Source organism: Heloderma suspectum, chromosome 3 (genome assembly GCF_057233095.1).
Source record: "Heloderma suspectum isolate Gila_16-S chromosome 3, 16-S_ref, whole genome shotgun sequence".
In the NCBI taxonomy this organism is placed as follows: Eukaryota; Metazoa; Chordata; class Lepidosauria; order Squamata; family Helodermatidae; genus Heloderma; species Heloderma suspectum.
In genome coordinates, this window is record NC_139460.1 from 167,571,583 (window position 1) to 167,596,989 (window position 25,407).

At 42.6% G+C, this 25,407-nt stretch overlaps 1 protein-coding gene across 5 annotated transcripts in view; it reads right to left on the reverse strand.

Annotated features, from left to right (window-relative positions):
* Positions 1 to 495: 495 nt before the first annotated feature.
* Positions 496 to 25,407, reverse strand: part of TDRD3 (tudor domain containing 3) — a 115,126-nt gene continuing 90,214 nt past the window's right edge. For 4 of the 5 annotated variants that reach the window (XM_084844868.1, XM_084844870.1, XM_084844866.1 and 1 more), the window contains 2 exons: positions 10,462 to 10,587; positions 496 to 721 (listed from right to left, as the gene is read on the reverse strand). In XM_084844868.1, coding sequence (XP_084700994.1) covers positions 10,468 to 10,587 — 120 coding nt within the window. In that variant the 3' untranslated portion in view covers positions 496 to 721; positions 10,462 to 10,467. Of the gene's footprint in view, positions 722 to 10,461; positions 10,588 to 19,114; positions 25,405 to 25,407 lie in introns of those variants that run through there. The other variant, XM_084844869.1, reaches the window with a different exon arrangement.

The following is a 25,407-nucleotide window of genomic DNA, read 5'->3' on the forward strand; positions in this document are numbered from 1 at the left end:
CTCTAATTATATCTAGCAGGAAGCTTTTGGCTCAACTCCCTTAGTTTATGTGGCCTACTGCAACTAAGCCTGTTAGCCAGCCTAAGCACAAATAACAGGAACAGTCATGCATTCTTGCCCTGTTTACCCCTGCCTCCACTGGCCACCCCCCTCTGTTTTCCCTATGTTAAATTTTAGATTGTAAGCTCCTTGGAACAGGAAACTCTTCTCTTGTACCCTTTAAAACACCATATGTGCTGATGGTTCTTTGAATAACTAACTAACTAACTAAATCATGGTAGTAGTAGAAGCAATAACCAATACTAGAAGTTTCATTCTAACTGTACCACCGCAGGAAGTAATGTCCTTCCCAGTTCTCAGCTTTTACAAGTCTGAAGTATACAGACTGTATCAAACTTGATGTTAAAACATAAGGAATTAGGATTTCACCCAATGATAATTTGTGCAATAAGAAATGGATGATACTAACTCAGTAAAAAAAAAATGCAAAACAAGCACAGAGTAGAGCATGGTGGCTTTTATTGATGACAGTATTAACAATGGTTTCTTTCATATGTAAAAAGTTTAGCTTCATAGAACTAACTTTAAAAAAATGTCTCTGGTGGATATATTCTGTATTCCCTGTTTGTTACCAGCCTTCTTTGTCAAGTGCCTCCCTTCAGGCAAAGTGAGACATCCTGAGCACTGAACAAACCTTTGAGAGCTTTTCCACAACAAGTACCTGGAGAGTGGAGAAAAAGAACAACAAGAAGATCTCTTTGTCATTTGCACTCCATCTTCCACTGTAAATCAACAGAGTTCGTAGTACAGAAAACATTTGGAAAGACAGAAGAAGAAGTTTAACTTTTATGTTTTTCTGCATTATATGGAGAAATAGCCGTGTGTGTGTGTGTGTGTGTGTGTGTGGTGTGTGTACACAGAGACAAACACACATGTGCACAGTTTTGTGTAATTCTCAAATAATGGTTTATTCATGAGATAAAGCTATTTTTCTTAAAGAGGGAAGACTTGCTGTTTGAATTGATATTTAAGCATATATTAGGAAGTACTAAGAGAAGAAGCCCTTCATGGATCACTGCCTTATTGTGGCGAAGGGGCTTGCGTAACTCAGTGAAGCCATAAGCTATGCCGTGCAGGGCCACCCAAGACGGACAGGTCATGGCAGAGAGTTCTGACAAAATGTGGTCCACTGGAGAAGGAAATGGCAACCCACTCCAGTATTCTTGCCAAGAAAACCCCATGGAACGTATCACAAGGCTAAAAGAGATGACGCCGGAAGATGAGCCCCTCAGGTCGGAAGGTGTCCAATATGCTACTGGGGAAGAGCAGAGGGTATTTCCAAGTAGCGCCAGAAAGAGTGAAGCGGCTGGGCCAAAGCCGAAAGGACACTCAGCTGTGGATGTGTCTGGCGGTGAAAAGAAAATCCGATGCTGTAAAGAACAATATTGTTTAGGAACCTGGAATGTCAGATCAATGAATCAAGGTAAGCTGGAGGTGGTCAAACATGAGATGGCAAGATTGAACATCGACATCTTGGGAATCAGCGAACTCAAATGGACAAGCATGGGCGAATTTAATTCAGGTGACCATCATATCTACTATTGTGGGCAAGAATCCCTTAGAAGAAATGGAGTAGCACTCATAGTCAACAAAAGGGTGGGAAAAGCAGTACTGGGGTACAATCTTAAAAATGATAGAATGATCTCAGTACGAATCCAAGGCAAACCATTCAACATCACAGTAATTCAAGTCTATGCCCCAACCACTGAGGCCGAAGAAGCTGAGGTTGATCGGTTCTATGAAGACCTACAACACCTTCTAGAACTAACACCAAAAAAAGATGTCCTCTTCATTATAGGGGATTGGAATGCTAAAGTAGGAAGTCAAGAAATCACCGGGATAATAGGCAGGCATGGCCTTGGTGTACAAAACGAAGCAGGACAAAAGCTAATAGAGTTTTGCCAAGAGAACACGTCGATCATAGCAAACACTCTTTTCCAACAGCACAAGAGGCGACTCTACACATGGACGTCACCAGATGGTCAATATCGAAATCAGATTGATTATGTCCTTTGCAGCCAAAGATGGAGAAGCTCCATACAGTCAGTAAAAACAAGACCTGGAGCTGACTGTGGCTCAGATCATGAGCTGCTTCTTGCAAAATTTCGGCTTAAATTGAAGAACGTCGGGAAAACCACTAAACCGTTCAGGTATGACCTAAATCATATCCCTGATGAATATACAGTGGAGGTGAGGAATAGATTTCAGGGATTAGACCTGATGGACAGAGTGCCTGAGGAACTATGGACGGAGGTCCGTAACATTGTTCAGGAAGCAGCAACGAAATCCATCCCAAAGAAAAAGAAATGCAAGAAAGCAAAGTGGCTGTCTGATGAGGCTTTACAAGTAGCTCACGAAAGAAGGGAAGCGAAAAGCAAGGGAGAAAGGGGAAGATATACCCAACTGAATGCAGAGTTCCAGAGAATAGCAAGGAGAGACAAGAAGGCCTTCTTAAATGAACAATGCAAAGAAATCGAGGAAAACAACAGAATGGGAAAGACTAGAGATCTCTTCAAGAAAATTGGAGATCTCAAGGGAACGTTTTGTGCAAAGACGGGCATGATCAAGGACAAAGAAGGCAGGGACCTAACAGAAGCAGATGAGATTAAGAAGAGGTGGCAAGAATACACAGAAGAACTATACAGGAAAGATCTGAATGTCCCTGATAGCCATAATAGTGCGGTCACTGAACTTGAGCCGGACATCCTCGAGAGTGAAGTCAAGTGGGCCTTAGGAAGCATTAGTAACAACAAAGCTAGCGGAGATGACAGTATTCCAGCCGAGCTATTTAAAATCCTAAATGATGATGCTGTTAAAGTGCTGCATTCAATATGCCAACAAATCTGGAACACTCAACAGTGGCCACAAGACTGGAAAAGGTCAGTTTACATTCCAATTCCAAAGAAGGGCAACGCCAAAGAGTGTTCAAACTACCGCACAATTGCGCTCATTTCACATGCCAGCAAGGTGATGCTCAAAATCCTACAAGCTAGGCTTCAGCAGTATGCGAACCGAGAACTACCGGAAGTACAAGCTGGGTTTCGAAGAGGCAGAGGAACTAGAGATCAAATCGCCAACATTCGCTGCATCATGGAGAAAGCAAGAGAATTCCAGAAAAACATCTATTTCTGCTTCATTGGCTACGCTAAAGCCTTTGATTGTGTGGATCACAACAAACTGTGGCAAATTCTTAAAGTGATGGGAGTACCAGACCACCTTACCTGTCTCCTGAGAAACCTGTACGAGGATCAAGAAGCAACAGTAAGAACCAGACATGGAACAACCGATTGGTTCAAAATTGGGAAAGGAGTACGACAAGGCTGCATATTGTCACCCTGCTTATTTAACTTATATGCAGAGTACATCATGAGAAATGCCGGGTTGGATGAATCAGAGGTCGGAATTAAGATTGCTGGGAGAATTATCAACAACCTCCGATATGCAGACGATACCACCCTAATGGCAGAAAGCGAAGAGGATCTCAAGAGCCTCTTGTTGAGGGTGAAAGAGGAGAGTGCAAAAGCTGGTTTGAAACTCAACATTAAAAAAACAAAGATCATGGCATCTGGCCCCATCACTTCCTGGCATATAGAAGGGGAAGAAATGGAAGCAGTGACAGATTTTACTTTCTTGGGCTCCAAGATCACCGCAGACGGTGACTGCAGCCATGAAATTAAAAGACGCTTGCTCCTGGGGAGGAAAGCTATGGCCAACCTAGACAGCATAGTAAGAAGCAGAGACATCACCTTGCCGACAAAGGTCCGTCTAATCAAAGCTATGGTTTTCCCAGTAGTAATGTATGGCTGTGAGAGCTGGACTATAAGGAAGGCTGAGCGCCGAAGAATTGATGCTTTCGAACTGTGGTGCTGGAGAAGACTCTTACGAGTCCCCTGGACTGCAAGGAGGTCAAATCAGTCCATCCTAAAGGAAATCAACCCTGAGTGCTCATTGGAAGGACAGATAATGAAGCTGAAGCTCCAATATTTTGGCCACCTAATGCGAAGAGAAAACTCCCTGGAAAAGACCCTGATGCTGGGAAAGACTGAAGGCAAAAGGAGAAGGGGACGGCAGAGGATGAGATGGCTAGATAGCATCACGGATGCAATGAATATGAACTTGAGCACGCTCCGGGAGAGAGCGCAGGACAGGAAGGCCTGGCGTGCTACGGTCCATGGGGTCACGAAGAGTCGGACACGACTGAACGACTGAACAACAACAAGAGAAGAACCTGACAATAAATAAGGTAGCCGAGATACTATTAACTATCTAATGTCTGTTCCTCATTATATAGAGGAATCACCATCCATGCTGTCCATTATAAACTCCAGAGGCTCCATTAAGTCAGTGGTTAAACCAGCCCTGATTTTTAAGTTAACCGAACCAACAGGTCAATAATAAAAAACCCTGCTGGTTTAAGACCAGAGTTAAGCCCTTCTTAAGTTGGCTCAAGCTCCACAAAGCCAGGAAATGGGAAGCTACATCTGATGCCTTAATGGATGTGCCCCATGATGTTGTGCAATGTCACAAATTGTGCTTGCTTACAACTTACCTCTGTTTCAACTCAAAAGTAAGCTCATGAGCCCTAATAATGGATCAGGACCTTTTAGGTGGACAGGGGGCTTTAACCCTTTGCCCTATGCCTGCAATTTATCTTATAACTAGATGCCATTTTGGCAATGTAAATTGGAGGCATGGGGGGTCTGATCCAGATTGGGACCACACTGGGTGTGTGTGTGTGTGTGTTGGGGGGATGGTTAAAGACTCCCCACCCACCCCAGTGTTAGGGTAACAATGTATATAGTAATATGTGAAGTCACAATCCCTAACTAAAGGAATAGGCATGACACAGAAGCCCTCTGTAATAGAATTCCTCTGGAAACACTTGAATACTGGCAGCATTCGAGCTTCAGACTGAAACTGAGTATGCCTGACATAACTTTGCCAGCAGTTGCTGCCGTAGGCTTTCATGGGGCAGGAAAGCCTTGATAACTTTTAAACCGCTGCACAGAATTTCACCAAACCAATTAAAAGCACGCCTCCATGACAAGCCTGAATGAAGTAGTTTTCACCAGAATTTGAAATATATGCTTTGAGCACAAAGGTATCTCATGAGTGTGCTGAATATATTAAGATCTAGAAGGGCAACCCTGAGGTTATGTGCAAAGCAAAAGGGGGAAAAATGTAGTGCCCTCCTTAATACAGAAGTGTCAAGAAGTGGTTCCAAAGCTTTCTAAGAGAACGCCATATAACAGGGTAATATACAGGTTGTTTCTTTTAATGGAGAAAAAGAACAAGCTCCCAATACTATGTTGTAGATTTAATAACTGGCCAATGGGCATTTGATATAGTGTGTTGGTACACAGGAGTGAAGAACCTCTTACTTTAAGAATTAATTGGATGATGAATTGGTTACTGATAGAGTTTTATAGTCAACATTTTCTAGAAACACCAGGAAATTGCTAAAGGAAAAAAAAGTGATGTGGATTTTAAACGAAGAATACAAAACTCTGTCACTTTTCCACAATCTGCCAGCAGACTTTACTAGCTTCAATTAGAAGCAAAGAAAGATAAGGGGGGTTGGTCAGAAAGAGCAAAGGAGTAAGGAAAAAAGAAAGAAAGGAAGAAAAGTTTGGAATGTAGAAGAGCTGAAGGCAGAAGAATGAAACAAGTTGAAAAGTGTGGAAAAAAGAGCTAAAAAGGGGAAGTAAGAGGGAAGAATTGTAGAAAGTTTTAAGGGACTCTGAGGATGATACAGCTGAGCTATAAAACCTAAGAGTTGCTAAAGAAAGAAGACATAGAAGGATAGTGTATGTTTAGGAAGAGTAGTGTCAAGTATGAGCAGGGCAAAATAATTATTCAGCATGTAGCAACAAACAGAATGAGGAGGCTTAGATACAAGCCATGATAAAAGAGTAGAAAGTGTATCACAAAGCAGACAATAACTAGAACAAAAACAACTGGATAGATAAATATGCAAGTTAAGATAGCTATAATGCAAACAAAAAGTCAGGCAAAAGTTAAGGCACAGACTGTCTCAGGTTTAGCTAAAAGAGAAAATGTAAATAAGCCATACTAGCATTATGAACTGTAAGTCTGTGTGTTTTCAACTTGAAGGTGGAATGAGGGAAATAAAAGAAAAAAACGCATTTAGATTATTTGCAAAACATTTATATCATTTGGACTTTGAAAACCATTTTTTTGGGGGGGGGGGTCAGCTGTTGTCTAGGGTAAAAGCCATCTTCAGTCACAAGATGGTGTTGATCTCGTTTTGGTTTGTGCACCAGGTGTGAGAATAAAGTTGAAACAAATAAAAGAGGAATGGACAGAGCAACAGAAAAAGCATAGTGAACATTTACCAGAAAGTAGAAATGTATTTCTTTATCCCAGCTCAGTAAATTAAGCAATTTATAGTTTGTGTGCAGCAGGAAAAGAAGTCAGTAGCACAGTATGTTTTTAAATTCCAGATTGCTGGCATAATAAGCAGACCACATTAGTTTTAAAAAGAATAAGCCAGATCTAAATAATAAAATAAGGAGTTGTGGTTTGATAGTTTGAAACACAGTGTAATATGCATGATGAGTCTTACTGGGCTAAAAAGACTGACTGACAGACATGTTATGAAAAGCTAAAGAGGTAAAAAGGTTAATATTGCTGGGCGGTTCCAGGGAAAAAAAATAAAGGCAGTAAGAAGGTAACATCCATCACCTATTTAAGCTATTCTGGCTATGTAGATCACAGGGATCCCCAAAACAAAACAAAAAGGAGAATTGGCCACCAAGAGGGGACGCTTGGCCCCTAAGGGGCTATGGACCAAAAGAAAAGGAGAAACATTTAGATCAACGTGAAACAAAAAAAAAGAAAAAGAGTTAAGACAATTGTATCCTGTATTTGTTTAATTTTTCAAGATTAATACTGGTTTTGACGCCTGCATAAAAGGCCTTGCAACAATAGTCCTTTTATTGTGTTGTGTTGTTTCCCCTTCCCCTTTCTTTTATTTTTACACAGCAATACCTATAATGAAAGAGGAAAAAGAAGGTGTTGATCTGATACAGTTATGGAGCACTAAGAACCAAAAAGGAAATGTATAAAGGCTTATACATGTTACCTGTTTATGTTTATGTGGGTGTCTTTGTATGTGATTTCGGTTATGAGTCTAATATGAGTTTAGTAAAAAATGGCCATACAATTATTTGTATTTTTGGTTTTACTGCAGTAAAAGAATTACCTTTGTTCCTTCTGCTTTTAAAAAACATTTTTGTTTTGAGCTCTTTTTTTAATTTACCACAAAGAAGCCCAACTTATATTTTCGTGTATAGAACTGATCAGTCATAACAAATACTTTGTGGGTTGAAAGCCAATATAACAACACCAAAGCTTATGTTGCAAGATTTGTGTTTGACAAATAATAAGCAATAACAGTGTGACCAGAAATGCTTAGAAGTAGAACGTAAAGACAACAAGTTTAGCTTTTGCTGTTCTTATCTGTCTTATCTTACTCTAAGAAGGGTGGCTGCAAAACCACCATAACAGAGCTGCAGTTTATAAATGTATAAACCAGCAACCAGACCTATTAGTTTACAACACATTTTCAAAAAAGGTAAAATATTTTATTATATAGCTTACTGATGCTATGCTATTGTTAACAGTATATTATGGTTGTATTGCAAAATACAAAACTATGTAATCTTTACTCAACTGAAAGAACACCAGCGATTTTGTATACGGTTGAATGAAGAATGAATGCATTTTTGTAATACCATAAGTGTAACTTAGGTATCATTCGGGGGAGTATGTCACATAAAATCCTTTAATGGCCCTCTTTATTGAGTGAAAGGGTTCCTGAGGTTTGAATGAAGGAAAGTTACCGGAAGAAACGTGCAGTAAAGGCTTAAGAATTGGGAAAAACAAGGTGTATGTGTAAAAGCTGCCTGGGAAACAAGATGCATGCAATTAGCTGAGTTTGGGAAAAAGTGCTGAACGAAGAGACTTCCAAGATAGCTCAAAACCTGAGGCAAAGGTTGTATAAGCTTGCCAGTATGTGAAGTGATGGTTAAGCTTTCTAAAGAAAAGGTGTTGCCCTTTAGCATCAAATGGCAGAGTTTCCAAAAAGCCACATTAATGTACATCCAGGACACATAGTCAACAGGTGTGTTTTTCCACATCATGCAGACTTGGAAGAAAGAGTATTTAAGATGTCCCCAAATCAGCAGAACTCTGAGGAAGATGGGAACACTAAGAAGCAGCTGCATGCAGCACACCTCCTGTTTCTGAGTATATGACTTGACTGGCCATCAGGTTCCAACATGGGTAATCTGCGTGAATGTAGAAAGTGTGACTAGGTTGAATTGAACTGCATTCTATATAAATAAATGTGTTCTAGAAATTGCATTTGTATTTTGAGTCTTGGTATGTATCCTGTAATCCCAGCTACCTATTCCTAACAAGATCAAGTCTACCCTTCAGGTTTTAATGTTATACTTAACTAAAGCTGCAATCCTGTACTCACTTAACTGAGAATAAATCCCACTGAACTTGCCGAGTTTTTGTTCTGAGTAGACATGTATAGGATTGCAATATAAATGTAATTGCTAAAGGGAATTTATATATCAAGAACCAACTGTTGTGGGTGCACTTCCTGACAACCACTTGAGTGTATTAACATTCACCAAAATAGTAACAAAAGGCAAAATACAGTGCAGGACAAGAGTTATCTGACAAGACAAAGGAAAAAAGGAAAACCACAGATGACACACAGAAGTCCAGTCTAACATTTGATTCCTATATGTAGCACCTTATGTGGATAACCACTCATCAGTATAGCAGTTCTGAATGTGGCAAATCATTTGTTTGAGCAGCTGTTGCTGTGGCTCAGGTGAATTTTAACTATGCCAATGCACTCCATTTGTGTTGATGTGGTTAAAATGCTCCTGATTGTTTTGAGAAGCTGATCAATATGACACCACAACATAATTATGCTACAAAACACCGCAACAGAAGGAAACATGATTAACTGCAACCAAATGGTAGACTTAGGGGACAGTCCTATTGAGATTCCCGTCAGCCTTTGGACTTGGGAGGCTGATGGAATCCTATGCAGAGCAGGAGCAGCACGGAGGGGATCTTTGCCTCCGCACTCCCTGTTGCTCTGCATTTTTGCTTGACGGGTGTTTTTGCCCATCTAGCTAGAGCTCTGTGGAGGGGGAGGGATGGAGGCAGGGGATCGCTTATATCCCCGCTTCTCCGATCTTCTCCCCTCCCCACCCACAGAACTGCCCCCTTTCCCTGCCCTCCGAGGTTGCCTTTGCGACCTCAGAGAAGCAGCCAGCATGGTTCTCTCTGTGCCAGCTGTGAGTGGGAGGGAGTGGGGAGCTCGGATTCCTGGCGCCGAGGTCGGGGTGGTGTCTCCAGCCTCGGATCCAGGAATCCAAAGTATCCTATGGCCCCCCAAGACTCTTGTCTAGGGACCACAGGATTGCTCTCTTCTATTGTAAATTAAATGAATTAAAAAACCTGCCAGTTTAAGACTAGAGTTAAGGCTATCCCACGTTGCTCAACATCCACAAATCCAGGAAACTGGAAGCGAAGTCTGATGCCTTAACTGAGGTGTCCCGTGAATGGTGAGGATGTTGTGCAATGTCACAAACTGTGCCTACTTAAAATTTACCCTCCATACACCCACACTTTTCCCTGTCAGGCCCAAACTCAGATGGGGTGGATGGAGTGCCTGGGGACCAGCAAAGATGCCCACACTGTCCTGGTCCTGTATTGCCTTATGAAGCATCTGAGCCTTACTGTTTTGCTAGAGGACTCCTCCTGTGAGTTGACCCATGCCAGTTTGTTGCTTACATCAGTAGCTGGCAGGAGGGTTAAACAGTGAGAGGGAGCTCTCTTGTAGCAGTAAGGCTTCACAAGACAATACAGGACCAGGGCAATGTGGAGCATCTTTGCTGACCAAGGGAAGTGTTAGACCAAAATATCTGGAGGGCACCAGGTTGGGGAATGCTGCTGTATTGAATGGGAGAGTGGGGAGAAATGTAGGCCTGCTTATGCCATAGCCAGGCCCACAAGTCCCCTAGTTCCTATCCAGATGTGCCACAAACTCCCACTGCATTTACCATTTGTGGCATCCATGCCACAGGTTGGCCATACCTGCCACAGAAATGATCAGTTCAATACATTTTATAAGGAAGCATTCCTTTTTCAGAGATTCTCTCCATGGATAGCATATTTTTAGCTGACTCAAAACTTTAGCCCCATTAGTGCACATTTCTAGACCACCGTGCCCAGAACACTCAAGTAAGTTCCATTCCAGTGAGTTATTTCCTTAACTGCAGGAAGTGATGAAATGAAACATTAGAATATCTTCCACAACTTGTTTGCATGATCATTATCAGCATTTACCTTTGATCAGTTTCTAGCTCTTGGAGGTTGATAGAACTGCTGAGTAGGCCGTGTTGACCGGCGGGGTTGACCATCACCACCTCTGCGGAATTCTAAAGTTTGCTCATAAGCCATTGCTTCCTCCTCCTGCAGGTAAACAACATGATTTAAAATTGTGCACAGCCAGAATTATCACCCTTCTGTGCAAAAACATATCTAAAATGACCCTTGCAACAAGTCTACAGGAACGGTTGGACCAGATCACAAGCTAGGCTTTTCCTGAGAAAAGAGGTCAGACATGTAAATATGAGATCTGGATACTGGAAAGAGTGCAGAGATGCAGTACTTGTAGCAAGAAACCATATAGATTTTTTTAAAAATTCCCCCAGAACTTATACAAGGAGAAAATTAATGTGCAATAATAATGCCAGAAAGGAATCTTTCAAGATGAAACACATGGCAGACAGGTGACAACTACTCAGGGTACAATACAGAATTTTTAACCCTCAGTAATTGATTAAGAAATATCAAAAGGGCGGTTACTTGACTAAAGTGCTTGTAAGGAGGTAAAGGCAATAAAATGCTACAGAACAAAATATGTAGTAAAAATGGTGTGCCAAAAAAAAAAAGGATTATTATTACTCTTTCTGTAAGAATCCAGTATGTGGGATAATGTCTGTAAGTGTGGAGAACTCCGTGGGTTATAAACAGTTTGTGAACATTTTAGTCAGTGGTATGTGTCCATCCTGAACTACTTTGGTTGGCTAGGAGTGATTAGCCAGCATGGTATATAAGTTAATAATAAACTAGAACTTGGGAGACCCAGGTTCAAATCCTTACTCAGCCACGAATTGACTCTTGGGCCAGTTATCATGAGAATAAATTGGGGACACAGGGAGAACCATGTACATTACCATGCACATTTTGGAGGAAAGGTGGGATATAAATGTAATAAATACAAGCACTGTGCCACACTTGAGTATCTGGGATCTGTATAGTTATTAGTTATTACAATGAGTTATAGGTGATCTGTGTTACTGGGACTTCTCAGGAACAGCATCCTCCTGAAGTCGAAAAAGAGGAGGCTTTGCCCAGAACCGGAAAGCATTTTTGAGTAATATAGACTTTTATTGCCACTGAAACTTAACCAGAAACCAGCTTTGAGAGGTTTGCTCTGTTGGAACTGTGTCTGCTTAACTCATGGTAAGCATAATGCTGTTCTACAGCTTGCAAAAGAGAGAAAACAGCAACACATTGGATTAAACAATAATAGGCAACTGCTTGACCTGGCTTTGATCTTGAATGTTCAGGTATCAACTGTGGCCAGAGGTACATTGGTGCCTGCTTAGCCTGGTGCACCAACTAAACCTGTTTCTGGAGACTGCAGGTTTGGCCAGGGTGGCACATGCCTTAGTTACATCATGTCTGAATTATTGCAATGCACTCTACATGAGTTACCTTTGAAAAGTGTTCCAAACTAAAATTGGTCCATAACACTACAGCCAGACTGTTAATAGGGACTGCCTATAGGGAGCATGTGACTTAAAAACAGCAACAATGAAACAGCTACACTGGCTTCCAGTTTGTTTCCAGGCCCAATTCCATGTGGCAGTAATGACTGTCAAAGCCCCCTATAGTCTGTAACCAGATTATCTGAAAGACTGCCTTCTCCCATATTAACCTGCTTACCTAGTGAGGTCATCGCCAGAGGCCCTCCTATGTGTTCCAACTTTCCTAGAAATATGTCTAATTGGGACCGGTGAGATGGCCTTTTCAGTGGCTGTGGCTTGCCTCCTGAGGGAGACTTGTCTCACCTCTTTGGCCTTCCATAAAATGGCCCAAACCTTTCTTTTTAGGTATGCTTTTGGCCCATGAATGGTTGCTACCTTTTAAAAGTTTAATTGTTATGCTCAAATTATTTTTCTTGATTTTTTCATGGTATTTTTTAAAAACTTTCTGTTTCGGTGTTTTATGGCTGCTTAGTGTTTTATGGCTGTTGTCAAACGGTTTTAAATGGTGGAGGGAGCAATCCTATGGGCACTAGACACTGTCAAGACACTGTCTAACCACTTTTTGGTTACTGGGGATTGAGGTCAGAGCCAGGAACGTGGTTTCCAGAAACTGTGCTCCCCACTCCCTAGTAGCTTGTGCGATTGGATACTTGGCAGTCTTCGGAGGCCGACCTGCATTGGATAGTTGGCAGCCTTTGGAGGCTGCTGACTATCTCAGTACGACTGTGCCCTATGTTATTGATTAACTCACGTTGTTAGCTGCCTTGGGCTTGTTGAGGAAAGGTGAGGTATAAATGTTTTAAATAACTGAACTTTAAATGGAAGGCTTTAAAGGGGCAAAGCAGAACACTGCATTTTCTTCAAAAGGGCCAGGACTCGTCCTCAGATCATTCTGTGAAAAAGGGACGTATGAAGGACATATGCTAACCTTAACACTATGCTTGTGTTAGCACCAATTAGTGTGATATTGTGGCCTGTCACTAAAATAATGGGAGGGGTAACTTTTTATGTTTGGGGGAAATTGCCATACATTTATTGGCTCATTTTTGAACTAAAAATATATAGAATGTGAGTGTATGTGTATATAGAGAATGGATGTGAGAAATAAATGCAAACACCCCACAAAATGGCAAGACATTGCTGCAGTTGTGAGGGATGCACCTTCCTTGGGGCAATGGCATGCTAAGGTAGTTGAATAAGTCATACAGGAACCTACATCCCCTTTGGAGTTGATGAATGTGAGGTTGCTGCCTTGGTTCTACCTTTCCCTCAGACTCCACCTCTGAAACTGAGAAACAAACCCCTCAGGAAACGCCTGCTTTCACCTGGATCAGTTGTTTCCACTGACACCCAAGCTTTAGCCCCTTTACTGTCTCTGGTTTCCAGGGAAACTCAATATGCCCACTTGGTTCTCTCAACCCACGACAGGAGAAGTAACAAGTAAATAGATTTAATAATGGTAGTGTAGCAATTCAATCAACACATGGGAATGTGTATTTAAAAACAAATAAAAATTTAACACACGATGAGTTATATGTTGTTATTATTATTCATTAATGCTTGGTCGTAACTTCCCTACCTACTCTATCCCTTTTAAAATCCTACACACAAACCCTACTAACTAGACGTTGCTTGCACGATCCCTAAGGCCCTATCTGACTCCTGTCAATTCATACCTTTTATAACCTCAGAATCCCCCCCCCCTCACACACACACAAGCCCCTCCTATCTTTCACTCACTCTCTGACACATTATTAACCCTATCTTACCTGGGTCACATTCAACAATGAAAACACATACATTAATATAACTTGCATATGTTACAATGAGCCTTGACCTCTCTTTGCCAATACAGGTCCTTTGCAGTTATTTCTCTGGTGCGTTTTGATCTGAGCAAGGGCAAGCCTCTTAAGTGGGATAGATCCCAAAGCAGTGCTGCTGTTGCCATAGGTATGGGTTTACCAGTGTCAGGTGCTGTGGGACTTGGAAGCGGAGTCAGGCACCAGTTTCCTACTCTCTGAGATTCCTAGATGGAGAAAGGAACTAAAGGCAGTCCAAAATGGAGCACTAGCATCATAACCCAAAGGCCTTCTGGTGCTGAGAATCAGATGGTCCTAGAGAGTCTATCCTGTGTTCCTGCCTGCTAAGAAGTTCCCAGCTCTCATAGAATAGTATAGCAGGGTTGGAAGGGGCCTACAAGGCCATCGAGTCCAACCCCCTGCTCAATGCAGGAATCCAAGTCACAGCATCCCTGACAAATGGCTGTCCAGCCTCGTCTTGAAGGCCTCCAGTGTGGGAGAGCCTACCACCTCCCCAGGTAATTGGTTCCATTGTCGTATTGCTCTTAGTCAGGAAGTTTTTCCTGATGTTCAGCCGGAATCTGGCTTCCTGTAACTTGAGCCCATTATTCTGTGTCCTGCACTCTGGGATGATCAAGAAGAGATCCTGGCCTTCTTCTCTGTGACAACCTTTCAAGTACTTGAAGAGTGCTATCATATCTCCCCTCAGTCTTCTCTTCTCAAGGCTAAACATGCCCAGTTCTTTCAGTCTCTCTTCATAGGGCTTTGTTTCCAGTCCCCTGATCATCTTTGTTGCCCTCCTCTGAACCCTCTCCAGTTTGTCTGCATCCTTCTTAAAGTGTGGTGCCCAGAACTGGACACAGTACTCCAGATGAGGCCTAACCAGTGGTGAGTAGAGGGGAACTAGTACTTCTCTGCTGCACTTCATCAGTTCTGCTGCACTGCCATCAGTCTAGGCCAAGGGTGCACAACTTTTTCAGCCCCAAGGGCCACATGTGATGCTGGCTTGGGGATCAGGGGACCGCACACATATATGCATGCACACCAGTGGTCCTGATAGAGATAGCTTTCCTTGCTGCTAGCAGCAGCGAGGTGGGGAAGTGACCTGCATGAAAATATCTGGGGAAGGGAGTGGAGAGCCTTCTTTGGGGTGGGGTGGGGGGTGTTCAGAAGCAGCAGCAGGGGCAGGGAACGCTTGGCAAGCCAGAAATATGACCTTGCCCTGATTGAGGCAATTGGCCCCTGAGGGAGACCACTAGGCTATGTTTCTGCACCACCCATCCGGCTGATGCCAGCATTCCTGCCTGACCATGCCAAGTACTTTTTAACCCTTGGACTCAAGGGTTCAAGCGCTAGAAAATGTGGGTGTGATATTAGTTCTGATGCCTTTTCATGAATTGGGGAACATAGTTTATTTCTCATAGTTTAATTCTGTATATCAAGGAACAGTTTGGTTTACTTGCTGTAGACCAGGGGTGGGCAAAAGGTAGATGTGGATCTACTGGTATTCGCTGGGTGATCTGCAGTAACCCCCTGCCCCAAGTCTGACATCTGTCCATCGCTGCTATAGACTATGACACAGTATGGAAGGTGTTGCAGTGGAATGACTTATGTGGATACCTTCTGTGACTTATAAAAAACTTGAGGATTTACACATATACAGCCCAATACAATGTCAAAATATGTACAGGAAGGTATTTCAAAATAATAGTGGGTTGTATCCAACAGTGTCATTCCAGTAGTGCAAATGACGTTACTCTAGCACAGGAATGGGGAACCTCTTTCAGCCTGAGGGACAAATCCAATTTTGGTGATGCTTTCGGAGGCCACATTCCAGTCATGGACAGGGCAAAAGGGACAGGGCAAAAATACCAGCATATTTGAGCTTAAAGCCTTTACTGCCAATAAGTAAGCTTTAGGAGAGGGGTCTTAACCTTTTGGAATTGGGGCGGGGGGCATGCAAAAGCTGAAAACCCACCAAACTATTGGAGGTCAGGGGAAAGGAACACAGCCATCTACAGAACCCCAAGGGCTGGATTTGGCCTGGGGGCCTGAAGTTCTACACCCCTGCACTAGCAGAAACCACGTTCCGCACTATGAGCAAGGGGAGTTCTGCTTTTGCAAGCATTTGCACAGCTGCTTAAACATCTTAGGTTTACAAAGTGGTCCACTAGTGCTTGCCCAAGGCAGTGGAGCTCCACTAGCACAGCCATTTTTTCTGCTCACTACATGTTGGATTTAAATCTATGTTTGGATTTAAAATGTTCCCACTCTTCTACATTTCTTCCTTGCCTTGCATTGGTGCTCAGTCGTAAAAATTCAGTAACTTACATGTTGTATTTAATTAAACTAAGATGTTGACTTTTGATCGTCTTAATACACTGCTTAATTGGCCAAGTTGAGGTAATTACTCAGTCAGTGGCAGTCTTTATGTGGTGGTTGAGTAAGAACCCCATCATCACCATACAGATATCATATATGATGTTGTGCTCCCCATGAACACGAAGACCGGGTTCACATGACATGTCATGGCTTGCCATGGGTTATTTAACCCATGATGAGCTGAGGCACCTGCAGGCTGCATATGCAACCCGCAACCCAGCAAGAGTGGGTTTTGCAAGGGTTAAACAACCCTTGGATAACCCTAAAACAGACCATGGGTTATGAGAGGGTTGCTTAACCTTCGCATAACCCACGTTTGCTGGGTTCACACGACATGACAACCTCTGGATGGGGGGGTGCATATTCAAAATGGCAGCCGCATGTACCCCACATATGCCGCAGCCTCACCGTGGGTTAAATAACCCACAGTGGGCTGTAATGTTGTGCAAACAGCCTCCAAGTTTGTGTAATTCTTCCTCCTCAAAAAAGGCAGAAAGATGGTTGCATGCCATGCCCAGATTATAAATGATGTTACCATACAAAGACTGTCACTATCCAGGTAAGTGCTTGAACTGGGCCTATGTTTTCTAAATCACAACATCCAGTAAAATAAATCTACAAATGGGTGTAGATTAAACTCAAATATGCTATGTAGATAGTAGAGCTGGGTTGAATAATCAGACATAAATTGAAAACATGATCTCGAAAGGCATTTGATTCTCTTTCACATTATTTGCACCACATATGAATGTGGTTAGTGTGAGATAGACTGCAGCACAGATACCATTTCTCTCCGCATTCCTCTTATAAACTAACTGAAGAAACATGTGACACACCTGCGTAGTATAAATTTGTCACTGCAGCTACATAAAAAGGTAACGATTGTAAGGGAAAGGAGTGTAGTCATCTTTCAGTGCTTTTCGTACAAACTCAAATGTTTTACTATGACATTAGTGATCCCTCTGGTTCACAGCATTTATAGAAAGAGCTAGCAGAGATAAACAGGAGCAATGATTGGAACAGCCAGTATAAGTATTTTTAAACAGAACTCCTGTTCCTATTTTTATCTTAAAGCCAAAACTCAACTGGTGCGACAGAAAATGTCTTAAGTAGAAGTTTGTTCACCTTTAAACTTCTGATACCACCTAAAAAATCGGCAAGCTCTTCCACCAGATGTTACATATACTATTCCAATAACCTATGAACACGAATTTAAATTTAAATGTGAATGTTAAGCATCCCATCTGCTTCCCTCCATTTATTTTAAATTATACTGCAACCTCCTGTTTAAAAGATTAAAAGCAAAGAAAAGGGGGAAATCAGGGAGGAGGGGGAAATATGGAAACATGCAGGTTGGACAATCAGGGCCTGATGCTTGTGTATTAATCCCCCTTTGGGGCTTAGTTTCCATATGATCTAAAAGATAGGTCATATTCACTGGAATTTAATAGGACTTCCCAGTTGGTTAAAAGGCCGCCCTCTCCTTTTCTTCCAACAAGATCACTTGGGGCAGGGGGACTTTTAGTGCTGCACTTTTTCCCATTAAGGTGGCCCCCATACACATTGGGTATCCAAGTTATATCCAAGTTCCACATATCTGAAAGGGAATTGCATGTGCTATGTTCTAAGATGAGGTTATGTAAGAAGCTCTAGGATCATGCCAAATCAAAAGGGTTGTAGCAATGGGGATCTCTGGAATATGGCTTGATTAAACCTTAACTTTGCCTAATGTAGGATAGGATTAAGCCTCATCATCAATGACAGAGATGTCTGTCTATCTTAGTAAGGCAAATCTTTTATTTGCTTGAGCAGTGGAAACTTCTTTCCACATTTCAGAATTACTGATGCATTAGTTCTATACCTTATGTCTGGGACTGTACTCTAGGCCTATAAGCAGTGGCACAATGGGCTCACCAAATATTTTAGTTACTATCCTAAGTGGGCCCTTGTCATCTCGGAGGCTGCCTGCTTCTTTTACGATGGACTTTGGATCTGTATGTTTTGGAAGGTGGCCTCACCGTTTCTTTTGGAGCTCCTTATGTTTAGCTGCATATAGGTCTAGAAAGGCAAGAATTAGGTATGTGGGGCAAGTAGTGTTCCAGATAGATGCTTGCGTAGGGGCAATGGATATCCCTAGGGAGAATGAAATGAAAACCAAGCTGCCATACTGCAATACAAGAGTGAATGAGTAGGAAACCTTTTATGTTTGGTGAAAGAAAATAATACAAAGCAAGGAATGAAAATGACCATTTGCCGCAGCATTTAAACACAACATAAAAAGTCCACCCTCCACTTTCATTTACTTCTGCTCCTTCAAGGAGATAACTTGTACACATTACCCAGGTTATCATCTTGGTTATATCAAAGCCAAGATATGTTATCTAAAGCTACATTCGATCCTTATTGGGAAGGGAATCATAGCTGAGTGGGAGAGGACATGCTGGTATCCCCGCTTTAAAACAATATCAGAAAGGAGGTGATTGGAAACCCTTCTTGAGCTCCTGGAGACCAGCTGCCAATCAGAATAAACAATATTGTTCTAGATGGACAAATATGCTGAGCCAGAATAAGGAAGCTTCCTGTGTAAAAAATGAAGTCTTGAAACTCCGCACTCTCTTTTTGGTAACTTCTGTACCAAAAAACAGATCCAACACAAATTGGTTTATTGCAGTTTCAGTTGTTAGAAAGCTGTCAAGTACCATCACAGTAGGAATTGCGTTCTAGCCCCACCACTCTCTCTCTGCTCTGAAACATCTATCCCAATATACCCCATTGCCAGTTAGCATTGCTAAGTATTCCAGGACCTTGCATGAAGATCTACCTGCCTCCTGCACTGAGATGCACGGACACCAGCACTGCCACACTTTAACAAAACAGACTGTGTCTATAACCATGTGTTTATTTCACATTGCCTCTTTTATCCCACTCATCATTTACTTTCTTAGTCTGGTTATAGGAATGCTTGTACTTAAAACCACTGTAAGCCACTCTGAACTCAAAGGTTCAGAGGGTGGGATATAAATCAATCAATAAATAAAATTAGGAAATGCCTATATAACTAAAGCCATCATTGTCATTATCTGTAATATTCTATATGAAACACCACATGTAGTCCCCAGAAGATCTTGAGTTCTTTATTCAACCTGCCCATGGTTTTGTCCATGGTTTGCCTAGTCCAGGATGCACAGCCCTAACCCACCCCTTTCCCAAAGAGATAATACATGATGTCATGTGTTACTCAGTCTCTCCAGCATACTCAAGTGGCACTGGGGAGATAGGTTCTACTTTTACTCTCAGGTTGTAAAGGCTTGCTAATTGTGCGAAAAGTCTTGTATTCAAGCACACATGTGCATGCAAACACACACACACAGACACTCACAGAGAGCTGCATAACCAAGAGACTGTGCTTGGGTGAAGACTGGGGAAAAAGAAAAGGTAAGATCCTCAAAGGGGAGGTGGCAGATTTCTGTGTGCATTTCTACTTGGATGCATTGCCTTCTGGGTCCATGTCAGTAGTCTAAAAACAATTACTACAAATGATTCTTCTCTCAAGGACTGTGAGGATAAAATGGGCAGGGAGCGGTGTTTTGAATCATGTAAGATACTCCAGGAAATAGACATGTTTTCCCTTCATACCTACACATATTATTCTCTTAACTACTCTGTGAAATAGGTGAGACTGTGAGATTAGCTGAACAGGGATCCAAAAACCAGATCACCTTGGTTTAAATCCAACACATATCCACTACACTGCTGTGGCTCATAATGAATGTGGGTGAGGCTGCTGACCTGATTTGTATCACTGAAGCTATGGCTGCTTCTGGCACAATTTATTCCAACCAGCGCAAAATCTGGCTAGGATCAAGGAACAGAGATACAATTGTTACAGTCATCTGTCTGCAAAGATGTCAACTCCTTCATGAGCTATCTACTGCTGATGTCCCCCAAGCTTATTCTCAAAGCTACCTTGTCTAGTGAGGTAGATGGGCATATTGAAGTTTGTGGCACAGTGGCAGCTAGGCCGGACTGCACCACCCACCATGTTTAGTGAGTCAGTACTATATGGCCACAATGAACAATGTGGTGCTATCCTGGCTTATTACTAGCCAAACAAAAGTAGCGAAGTTGACAAGGTGTTTGCTGTTTTGAAAAGGCTTGGAGACCAGTGGAAATTGAAGACAATGCACTTGTCATGAACAGATCATAATGTGATGAGAGTTCAGATTACACGGGGTCCAGATCTTTGCATGAATGGGAGACTGTTGAAGTGATACAGTCTTTGACCCCTATGAATCCAATAGGTTTTTCAACTGTGAGGTGCTGGATACCAATACCTGCTCAGCTCAAGGCTTGGATGAGCATTAGAATATGCGACTGACTTAGAAATGACATAACATTGTCAGGAAATTATTTGTGCCAAATCAGCCTGAGCACTGCATGAGTTAAAAGCCTAAAGGACGGTGATGGTTGAAGCAAAGGTTCTCTCTGCTGCAACTACATCTACTTAATGTCATCTACCAGTAGAGCTATTCTTGGTAGTGAGTATATGACTATGCCCAGGACACTGTGACTTATAAGGCATTTTCCACATCAACTGATCACATCCAATACATCTCAGCAGCACCAATGGAGAAAACCTAGGCCTGTATCATGGAAGGCTCCAGCTTGCTGTAGGTCCGTAGATCAATTTCTGATGATTTTGCCAAAGGCTGAATACGAGCTAATTGTGTTCTTGACTACTGTCAATCATGGTTAGCAAAAAAAATAAGTTAAGGTTGACTTAGTGGGTTGTCTAGCCTCTGTGTCTAGTGCCTCCATGTAGGATTAGTGAGTAAAGTAGTAGCTGAGCAAAAGCCATTAAGAGATAACAAATTATTATTGTCAGAATACAGGAAGTGAAATTCTAAGGAAGTTAATTTTTATCATCTCAAGGAAAGCTAGGAAAAATATGAGGTCAGGAGAGCAGAGATGCGTAGGCTGCTTACCTGTAACTCTGGTTCTGGTTCTCTGAGTGGTTCTCTGTGCAATTGTGTGTGTGTGTGTGCGCGCGCCTGCCTGCACAGAGCAACATTCAGAACTTTCTATAAATAGGTTGAAGAGCTTTGTCAGGCAGCCTGCCTTCAACCATCAGTACACATGCTTAAAGTGGTGTAACCTGCTCAGTTCCTCATGGACCATCATTAAGCACCAGAGTGAGAGTAAGTCACCTGGGTCAGGGGAGAAGGGTGGGTTGTGTGACTGCAGATGACCACTTGAAGAAACACAATGACATGTACACAATCTGGTTTTCTTCTTTGTGGTTTCTATGCAGTCACACATACGGGAACAGCAAGCTGACTTACCTGGAAATGGGAGAGGTGGTGCTTGGCAATGACAGAGCTCAACACCAGCAGTCCAAAAGAGGCATCTGTCTGAGCCCGAACATCCAGTGCGTAATGTCTGTTGAACTTGGATGGCTATGACCAACTAGTCACAAGCACAGTTGAAGGACAGAGATCCAGCTCAGAAAGGCCGTGAAAAACACAGCAGCTCTTGTAAAGTGCACATTTTGCACTCTGTCATACCATGATTTGAGCCAGTTCATAGCAGAGCTTGATAGCTACCGAAACCCAACACAAGAACTGCTGTTGACGCCAGTAGACGCTTCTTGGGGGCCTCATAACAGATGAAGAGGTCAGGGTCACACTGGAACATGTCTCTTCTGTTACTGTAGAAAGCTGTGGCATGACAAGATGCAGGCTTCAACAAAGCCACTTGCCAGTATAATTGTGGCGACAGCCCATCGTCTTCTGGCGAGTGAATGAGGTGATAACAAGGCTTTCAAATTTTATTATTGCTTGTGATAGATTAGCTCAAATTAAAAAAAAGAAAAGAAAAAAAGCGGAGACAGAGGAAACCGTGCCAGTCTCTCTGTAGGAGAATGCTTGTTCAATGATTTTGGCTATACCAATCAACTGGAACAAGCAGAGAACCCAGATTAAAAACAAGTCTTGGGAAATGGAGAGTAGAGCTTTTGGTCTTCAAGCCCTTGCAGTCACTGAGAGAACAGAAAATATTTTTCCTAGCCCAAAGGCTAGCAGTTTAAATGGTAACATTACTTTGTCAGATTGCCTGCATTTCTAATTCAAAGTTAAAGGTTGCATTTCAGCTGGCTGAGGAACAGCCTTGGTTAAAGCTCAATAGGCTGGTTCCAGAATTAATCAAGGGGACTTAAGTTAACTATGGCTTAAATTCCATTGACTTCAATGGGTCTACTTGAAGTATGACTAAGTCTGTATCCAACCCAATGTGGTTTACTCATTGAACGTAATCATTCAGAAGTAGGACTGAGTTCAATGGAGCTTACTCCCAAGTGAGTATACAGAGGATTGCAGCAATGCCATAATAGTCCTAAAAATCTGGAAGGGGAAAAAATGTCGAAAGCTGTAGAATGCATCACTGGTGCTATTTTGCAAGACTCACGCTCAATGCCTGGTGTTGCTGGGTGGAGTTGAAGCTTCACATAAATGCCCTCGAGTTTCTGGCCATCATTAAAGCCATTCAGGAATCTTTTTTGGGGGTTGGGTCATCCAAGTGGCTAGGAACAATGTGGCCACTGTGCTTTGCATAAATAAGCAAGATGGAACTGGATTAAGAACTCTCCTGGTCTTTGCTTTGGAGTTCTGGGACAGGTGCATACCCAACATTCCTATGGTGATTCACCTTGCTGGCAAAGACAATGAGCTAGCAGACGACCTCAGCTGCACCAGCCCTTGTGCATGGGCCCTCAAGTGATGTACTGTCCACCACCTGCGCCACCACTGGAGACTGCTGCAGATAGATGTTTTCACCATGCAGTGCCAGTTGTTCTGCAACCAGGCGAATGTGAACAGGAGATCTATAAGGGATGGACTCCTCTTCAGGAGGGCAAGCCCTAATCCCATTCACAATGTGGATACTCACAACAATAAAACAAAAAAGGCTGTATTCTCATCTCCCTATGGAGGACAAGGCACTCGTGGTTCATGAGCCTGCTTCTATTCTCCTGACAGGATTACTACTGTCTGCTGGAAGCATCAGACCACTGGTCTGAGGACCGAGGACAGATTCTCCACCCCAGTGTCCTCAACCTCAAATGGACTGCATGTAGGATCTGACCCTGGCCCATCTTTCCAGTAAGTTAAGAGCAGATCCAGCAGGTGGTGTGTAAGCTGTCTACACAGGTCTCTTATACCAAATGGTGTAGTTTCCTCACATTTGTGGCATAGCATGGTTTGACAGTTTATCATGCTCAATAGCTAATATAATATGCTTTCTGCTATTGCTCAAATCCAAAGAAGTAGCTTTCTCCTCCCTTAAAGTTTATTTATCATCCTGTTGATAACCACACTGTATTTTCACACCAAGCAGAGAGCACTTTGGAAATCTTGGCCTCAGCATCCTTCACCAACAGGGCTTGCTCCCACAGTGTTGTTTGTAGCTGACATGAATGGTTTTTGCGTGCCTGCCTGGCGAAATACTGGCAATGGGGCACATATCTGCTACATGCCCCTCACCAAGGCAGTGGTGGCAATGGTTGTGCCCATCCATGGGTGTAGCTTACTACCACAAGTGGAACACATCTGAATGGATGCCCATTGCACCATGGCCACCCACCTGAGAGTGGCCAAGGCAGCTGCTGGCACAGAATGGACCAAAACACACAAACAAACAAACAAATAAAGTAGAAGAGAAAATAAAGGGGGAAAAGGCCTAGCTCATGCTCTCGCCAAGGAAAAGCAAAAGTTCCACTATAGCAGTCAAAAAGGAACTGAGTGGGAAGGCGAGTGCCACACCCCTTTCAGCATACATACGGGTTTTAGGCTTCTCACTAAAGTTTTGTCTAGTTATAGAATGTTCCGGATGTTGCTCTACGTAGGCCAAAAACCCCTATGTGGGACCACAAAGAAGAATGGGCTCCTCTAATTATTCATTCCAGCAGGAAGCTAATGTACATCAAAATTGCTGGAGATTGTTACCAACAGTGCAGTTTCCTTCAGTGTCTAGATTAATTCTTTGCAAGGAAGAACCACAGACAAATAAATTTGTTCACTCCAAGGGAGTGTGGAGGGGCGAAGAGGAGGATACCCTGGTCCGCTAGAAATCATTACATACAACCTGCAATTAAATGAGATTGGTCTCACCCTGAGGACCCAGATCCCTTTGAGGGACTATGCCTGAGAGGAGGGTTTGTGTTTTTTTTTGCTTACTCTTCTTTTTAAACAGTCCAGGCTCCTGTAAATTGGAGCCCAGACTTGCACTGTGAGCATTCAATGAAATCATAGTGATCTGCTACCACCTTTGTCTCTTTCAGGTTGTACCATTTGGATGGGTTGGAAAGCCCTCAGGACAATCAGAATAGGTACCAGGCTGTTCCTCTGGCTGTTGCCACTCAAGAGTGAACTGTATCAAAACAGTATACTACATGCTCTGAGGGGTTACAATTTATAAAACTATCCAACAAAACGTAGTAGACAGCCACCTTCCAAACACACTTTGGAGTACTGCTACCAAAAAGGGTTATGTTGAAAAGAACATTATTTCTGTATGTGTGGGAGAGTACAGGAACTGGTTATCTAGAAGCGTAGCAGTTTTTCCTTCAGTAGAACTTTCAGACCACTGTTTAAGCACGTGTTTTGGTTTGGATTGAGGAGAGGACTGACTGGAGGATCCTGCAAGGGCCTTGTAGGTGAGGTATACAGTGCATTGATAAGAAGTATGTTTGGGTCCAATGCTATTTTCTAGCAGAGGGTTGGAGGTCACTTCAATTAACATTTCTATCCTACTCAAGTTAGAATGTAACTATAAAATATAAAGGCTCTCATTTTCAAGAGAAGATAACCAGGTGTGAGTGGGTCGTTAGGAAGGAGTACGTCAAACCCACCTTGATCCATGAGTTCCAAATGCTTTTTATTTCAGTTCCAGCCTAGTTACAGCACTGGCTATTGGCTATTATAATTAAGGCACATAACCCCTTTGGGCTCCAAAATACGCATGAGATGGTTCCTCCCACTCAGGCTTGGTCCCTCTGGCTCACCCATAGGCAATTAGCTCCTTCTCCTGGAGCTCGTCTAGATGTCTCATCTAGCAAAATTGCTCTTCCCACTTGCCACTGTCTCCACCCTTGGCTTAGCTGCCAAAGGGCCCTTGGCTCCGATATAGGTTCTCCCATCTGGATAGCTTGCTCTTCAAGAGTACAGGGAGCTGTACTCTCCTGTCTGTGCAGTTGCCCAAGAGTTCCCTCCTTCTGGCTTCTA